This window comes from Trichechus manatus, unplaced genomic scaffold (assembly GCF_000243295.1).
Source record: "Trichechus manatus latirostris isolate Lorelei unplaced genomic scaffold, TriManLat1.0 scaffold00016, whole genome shotgun sequence".
NCBI classification, from domain to species: Eukaryota; Metazoa; Chordata; class Mammalia; order Sirenia; family Trichechidae; genus Trichechus; species Trichechus manatus.
The window spans coordinates 12,184,085-12,191,530 of NW_004443952.1; the positions used below are offsets into that span (position 1 = coordinate 12,184,085).

The following is a 7,446-nucleotide window of genomic DNA, read 5'->3' on the forward strand; positions in this document are numbered from 1 at the left end:
AATAGACATATGCACACCCATGTTCATTGCAGCATTGTTCACAATAGCAAAAAGATGGAAACAACCTAGATGCCCATCAACAGATGAGTGGATAAACGAACTATGGTACATACACACAATGAAGTACTACCCAACAATAAAGAACAATGATGAATCTGCAAAGCATCTCACAATACAGATGAATCTGGAGGACATTATGCAGAGTAAAATAAGTCAATCACAAAAGGACAAATATTGTATGAGACCACTACTATAACAACTCATGAAAAGATTTACACACAAAAAGAAACAATCTTTGATGGTTACAAGGGAGGAGAGAGGTAGGGATGGAAAAATACTAAATAAACAATAGATAAGTGGTAACTTTGGTGAAGGGTAAAACAGTACACAATACTGGGGAAGCCAGCACAACTTGTACGAGGCGAGGTCATGGAAGCTCCATATCCAAATTCCCTGAGGGACCAAATTACTAGGCTGAGGGCTGTGGGGACCATGGTCTCGGGGAACATTTAGCTTAATTGGCATAACATAGTTTAAAGAAAATGTTCTACATTCTACTTTGCTGAGTAGCATCTGTGGTCTTAAAAGGCTGAGTGGTCATCTAAGATACTCCACTGGTCTCATCCTTTTGGGAGCAAGGAAGAATGAAGAGAACAGGATACAAGGAAAAGATTAGTCCAAAGGACTAATGGACCACAACTACCACAGCCTCCACCAGACTGAGTCCAGTACAACTAGATGATGCCCGGCTACCACCACTGACTGCTCTGACAGGGATCACAATAGAGGATTCTAGATAGAGCTGGAGAAAAATGTAGAACAAAATTCTAACTCACAAAAAAAGACCAGACTTACCGGCCTGACAGAGACTGGAGAAACCCCGAAAGTACGGCCCACAGACACCCTTTTAGCTCCGTACGAAGTCACTTCTGAGATTCACCCTTTAGCCAAAGATTAGACAGGCCCATAAAACAAAACGAGACTGAACAGGCACACCAGCCCAGGGGCAAGGACGAGAAGGTAGGAGGGGACAGGAAAGCTGGTAATAGGGAACCCAAGGTTGAGAAGGGAGAGTATTGACATGTCGTGGGGCTGTTAACCAGTGTCATAAAACAATATGTGTACTAACTGTTTAATGAGAAGCTAGTTTGTTCTGTAAACCTTCATCTAAAGTACAATAAAGAAAAAAAGAGGTAATGTATATAAAGTGCGTAGCATAGAGTCTGACACAAAGTAAAATCACTTAATAAATTGCTTTGACTTTAGTTATTATTAAAAAATAACAAGAACTGTATGATGAGGCTTAGGGAACAGCTGACAGTGTGAAAATGGAACTTGAGTGAAATTAACATCCTCTTTTCTGTTTCTTCTCCAGGCCACCTTTCGAGATAGTAAATTGCAGTACTGCCCTGGGCAGTCTTCCCCACTGATTCCAGCCGCGGCCCTGAGGCCTTTGACAGAGACCGTGTCCACAGTGCAGACCATCTACACCACCCGGAAGCCTGTGTCTCTGGCAGCCAGGTCAGTCAGATCAGCACAGATCAGCACCGTCAGCTGTATCCTGGGTAGTTGTGCTTTGAGGGACACATGTTGCTTGCGGTATGTCAAGTCTATATAGTTAGTAAACACAAGTAAGCCTGTGCCTACCTTGCTTATTGGGTCATCTACCCCTCTTAGGGACTGTAAATTTAAAAAGAGGCTTTGATTCTGTAGGAAGATGCTGTGGGGTTGGGAGAAGGCCAGATGCCAGCCATACTTAGAAGTGGAATCTTTGATGTGGTAAAAAATGTGAAATTGTTCACTACAGATGATCTGGTAAACCAGGTAAGCACTGTGCTTACCTTGCCTATTGGATAGTCCACCCCTGTGTGGAGGGATAAAAGGGGGAGGGTTTTGCAAGTGAGCTGGAAAGAAAACTGATAAAAGCAAGCTCAGCTTCCTTGGCTGCTTTTGTGTGCCTCGTGCACTACTTCAGAGACACAGGTCAGGGGGAGCTGAGGCTGCTACCTGCTCAGTAATCCAACAATTAGTTCACTGTGCTAAGTGCTAGAGACACAGCAGAACAACACAGACAAAAATCCCTCCCAGGCTCTCTTTTGAGAAACATAAAAACTTTAGAACCTACCTTTACACCCCACTGAGGATCTGTTTTCTGGGTTGTCCTCACCACTTAGGAGTATAAGCTCTGGAATCAGACTGCCTGGAATCAAATTTCTGTTCCAACACTTCCTGCCTTGAGCAAGTTACTTAAACTCCCTAAGCTTCAGTTTCCTCATCTGTGAAAAATGGAAACAACAAGAAACAGTACCTACTCGTAGATTCATTGTGAGGATTCCACATTCTAGCCTTTAGCACACCGCTGAGAGTATAGTAGTGTATGTCATGTTTGTTGTTACTTTATTTAGCAATGTATTATGAAAAGAATAGGTTATTTCTTAACTTTCTAAACACAAACATGTATCATAAAAGTGAAATTACTTTTCAAACCCCAGATACAGATTTTTCTATCCCCCTCCCCATTCTGCTAAGGATTACAGTTCCAGATAAGGAAAGCTCTTATAATCGACCTGGATGATGTGCTACAAACACATTTCAGAGTAGAAAGAAAGAGACAGTTTTGGTAGATAAAGATATTTATTGAGCCTCTCTTGTATATTAGGTGCTGTGTTAGGGGCTGGCGATGAACAGGGCTCATGCAAACAGTTGTGCCCTGCACAGATCCACCCACATGAGGGGCAGAGGTGCTGAAATCCTGCCTGTGCCCCACTTGCCAAGCCCTGTGCCTGCAGAGCTGCATCTCTCCACAGAGTGCATCTTTCTAAATTATACAAAGGCATCAAAAGACACAGTCCCTCCCCTCAAGTAGCTCACAGCCTGGTAAGGCATACAAGATAGGAATCAAACATTTTGATGAGTACATTCAGGATGCCATGGCAACATTGAGGAGGTTCCTCTAACTTTGCCTGGTCAAATACCGATAAATGTCTTCCCTGTAAATTGTTATGGAGTCCCTGGGTGGTGCAGCTAATGTGCTTCGCTGCTTAACTGAAAGGTTGGAGATTTGAGTTCACCTAGGAGCACCTGGTGATCTACTTCCAAAATTCCAGCCATTGAAAACCCTACGTAACACAATTCTACTCTGACACACATGAGGTTGCCATGAGTCACAATTGACCTGATGGCAGCTGGTTAAACTGGTTATAAATTCTTTACAGCATTGATGAAGCATAACATGCCCTAAGACTTTCAAAAATATGGACTTTTGATCTGTTTTTCTCTTTTTACCAACCATTGTGTGGACATGATCCTTCTCTTCCTCATCTCTATCCTCAAGGCTTGGTACAATGAACGATCCATCCAAACAAAGTCAGTTACTTTTCAAAATAAAAAGGTATTGGTTCAGTAGATGGAGTTTTTAAATGTTTAGAAGGGTGCCTTCTTTGTTATTTAATGCAATTCATGATGTTAACCAAATTCTGCCTTTTATATCTCACTATTTTGTCACCTACTCTTCTTTAGCGCAGAGACGCTCCGGCAGGAACTGGAGAGAGAGAAAATGATGAAAAGACTGTTGATGACCGAACTGTGAAATTCTTCCCTTGTCGCCTGGAGGACGGCACGGTGCCTTCTGTCCGTTTTCGTTCTTTGGGCTTTGTGCGCACTCTAGCACAACTTACAAATGTTGCGTGCTCTGTGCTTCCAGGTCTCCTTGGTCAGTTAAAGCCAACTTCTGGCTTGGTTTTTATTGGCAAAGTGATTTTACTTCTCCTGAGCATTAGAGTTTTTCTACTACTCAGTGTAGCTGAGACAGGATTTGGTAAGTCTAGGAGTAAAAAGATGGGAAAATGGGGATTCCTTTTCGGAAGTACCCATGTACATATGTTAATAACCACAGGGTTAATATGGCGCAGAATCCTTTGCTATCAATCTCAACCATGTGATTTTGTATGACTGAAACTTGCACCAAGCTTTGACTGTTTGTTAAAGAGTCATTTTTAATGAGGGAATAACTACTTCTTTATTGCTGGTTTTTCATTTACACTGATAAATACACCAGTCTTCTAAAGTCCTTAACATTCATTTTTATTCAGACATGAGTAGATGAACTAAAAAAAAAGAAAGTTGCACATCACCATGACTGAAAGTACTTCAGCTTAATCTTAAATGTAATTTAACTTGTGATCTTGGTGGATACGATATTATTTGGGATAAATAGAATTTATCATTGAACTCAAAGCAGGAAATTATAAGCTTAAGTTATCTAAAAATTCTTATAAGGTTAAGATGATTCAATATCAGGACGATTCATTTGGGTGTTCCATAAAGGGAAGTTACTTCAAAAGTTGATCAGTTCATGTCCTGGTGATAGAACCTAGAACAGAAGAAATTTTGCTCTTTTTATATAGTTTCAGGAAATGTGTTTTTAAATTTTTATTATGCACTTGAACAACTTTGCAGGAAAAAAGGAACCCCTTAACCACAAACTATCCCTCTAAATTTTTTCCCAAGCTTTCTCAATGTATATGCACATATTTTTACATACTATGATTAGCGTGAACATAGTCTTTTGTTGTACTTCCCCACCTAACACATCTCTCCTCTTATCAACACAGATCCTGCTCTCACCAATTCAGATATCTTTGTATCAATGTGTTGTGGTTAACCTCACTTTTCCCTATTGTTAGATATTTGAGTTAGATCCAATTTTTCACTCTAACAAATAGTGCGGCTATGAATGTCTTTATTAAAAAAAAAAATGTTCCTTCTTTTTGGATTATTCCTTTGGGCATATCTCCAAAGATGGATTACAAAGTCAAAGAGCATGAATTATTTTATAGCTCTTGTTGCATATTGCCAGGTTGCTTTCTGGAAAGATCCAATCTCTGGGTTGGAAGTACCTAGGAGGTCATTTAGTTCAACTCCCATCCCCTCTGAATGTTTGAATCCCCTCTACAATTTATAATGCTACCAGCAATGTATAAGCATTTCTATTTACCAGTAACTCTGCCAGTATTGGGTTTTGCCATTTTTATTTATTTTCGCTAGTTTAACAGGTGTGTATAATTGTTCTTGAGAGGTTGTTTTATTTCATTAATTGCTAGCAAGATTGAGCACTTTTCCATGTGATGATTTACTAACTGTATTTCCTTGTGTGTAAAATGTCCATCCGTTTCTTATGACTACTTGTTAAGTGGAAATGATCTTGTACATTTGTATCAGAACTGTATTTTTATGTTGTATTGTATAGTTTGCTCTCCTGTCCTTATCCTTAAAACTGAATGGTGCCAATAATTTGATACTAATGATTATAAAAAAAAAAAAAGTAATGCCTCATTTACTAGTACTGTTGTAAAATGAGGCATGTAAGCAGATATTCAGACAACTGAGGATTAACCCTTTAAGTGCTGACTCTATAAAATTTTAATATTTTTTGAGGGAAATCTTTCTAAAATGTGTTACACACTTCCCTGCCTTACTAAACAGAGTATACCGGAGAGTATTTAACCTTTTCTTGATGAGTCATGGTCATCATTATAAGCATCAGCCCCTTCTGTACCTTGGTATGGTACAGTGAGGTCATCAGGAGCTATCCAAATGTGTCGGCCTTGGCTTTGCCTTTCACAGACTATTAACGCTCTCCTCATTGATGGTTTTTACTGCCGTCTGCTCCGTCAGTGATGTCAGGGCAATTGTAGTGTTTGGGGCCTTTTATCACAACTACATGACCCCCAGCTGTATTTTGAAACAGCTTTAGCCGTTCTTTATCTCGTACACATGATACAAAATACGTTCCTGTACAATCTGGGAGATATCTGTGTCTGGGGTTGTCACCTCTTGCCAATCCAAAACTCTCCTCTTCTAACTTGCTTTCTGGGCTTCTGTTCTTCATCTCCTGCTCTCTGATTGAAACCTCCAGGGATAAACTGAAGGTTTCTTGGGGGAGCCAGGAAACCAAGTATTAACATACATGTCAGGGTTGCTTCGCTTCTGAGGAGGATGCATGGGCTTTTGGCCGCTGTTTTGTGGAGCTTCCGAGCCTCCTGCTTATTCCTTACTTCCCCCCTGGGTTCACAGATTCTTCACAGAAGGTTGATGTCACTGGAAGTCTGACCACAAGCAAGTTGGCTGTTTCTGTATATGAAAACCCAGTACCTTTGGCAGCTCAACTCTAACCAGTAAAATTGAGAGGATTCTATTGTTTCAGCAGTTGTCCTGATTATTTGACTATTTAAATGTATGACGGGTGCTTAACATTGTGACCAGAGGAGATGGAATTGTGTCGGGTGGATTGACAGAGTGTAAAATGAATTGGTACAATCACTTCACGTTTTTTATATACTTAAAACCAAAACAGCACCATGCGGTCACTTGGCACACACCTATGTGTCACCTTACTGACACAATCATCCCAAAGCAAGGTTCCCAACTGTAGGCCACAGACTCCTGGTCGGCATGGGGGTTTACTGCAAAGGGCCTGGGAATCCTGCAGTCCACAGCATTTGTGAATTGTAGACTGTATAGGAGGTCCTTGTTTAAAAAGCTTGAAGACTAAGTCCCAGAGCATTCAGAAGATCCCACTTGGATGCACTCAGAATCTTATTTCCCAAAATAATACAGGCATTCTCTGGTATCGTCATCAGCTTTCTTTAACCATGTCCAAATTTGTAGCCTTTTCTTTTTAAACTGTGGTATAATACAGCATTTTAACCATTTTTAAAGTGTACAATTCAGTGGTTTTTAGTATGTTCACAATGTTGTGCAACCATCACCACAGTCTAATTCCAGAATGTTTTCATCAGTCCCAAAAAAAAACCCCATACCCATTAGCAGTCACTCCCAATTTGCTCTTCCCCAGGCCCTGACAACTGCTAATCTACTTTCTGTCTCTATAGATTTGCCAATTCTGGACATTTCATATAAATGGAGTCATACAATATGTGGCCTTTTATGTCTGGCTTCTTTCACTCACATAATGTTTCCAAGGCATCCAAGTTATAGCATGGATCAGTGCTTCATTTGTTTTTATTGTTGAATATATTCCATTGTATGGATATACCACACTTTATTTATCCACTCATCAGTTGATGGACATTTATTTCCACTTTTTGGCTATTATGAGTAATGTTGCTATGAACATTCATGTGTAAGTCTTTGTGTAGACATATGTTTTCATTCCTTTTGGGTATATACCTAGGAGTGGAATTACTGGGTCATATGGCAACTCTATGTTTAACTTTTTGAAGAACTGCTAAGATCAAAGCTTTTACTTTTAAGAAATCAAAAGTGAAAAATCGCATATACTAGGTGGTCAAAAACATGGGCAGATCTGTTACTGGTCAGATATCAAAATAGAACATTGATTTGGGGAGTTTTTATAGTAGAAAGAAATTTTTTTTAGAGAAATGACTGAAGAGAAGAGAAAATAAAGGTGCTTTTTTTTAAAAA

General features: G+C 39.8%; 1 protein-coding gene across 1 annotated transcript in view; it reads left to right on the forward strand.

The window, feature by feature from the left end:
• EPB41L4B (erythrocyte membrane protein band 4.1 like 4B) overlaps nucleotides 1–6,204 on the forward strand; it is a 147,987-nt gene extending 141,783 nt beyond the window's left edge. The window contains exons 25-26 of the mRNA XM_023727407.1: nucleotides 1,376–1,521; nucleotides 3,520–6,204. Of these exons, the coding sequence (XP_023583175.1) occupies nucleotides 1,376–1,521; nucleotides 3,520–3,589 (216 nt within the window). The 3' untranslated portion in view covers nucleotides 3,590–6,204. The remainder of the gene's footprint in view (nucleotides 1–1,375; nucleotides 1,522–3,519) is intronic.
• The last annotated feature ends 1,242 nt before the right edge of the window (nucleotides 6,205–7,446 follow it).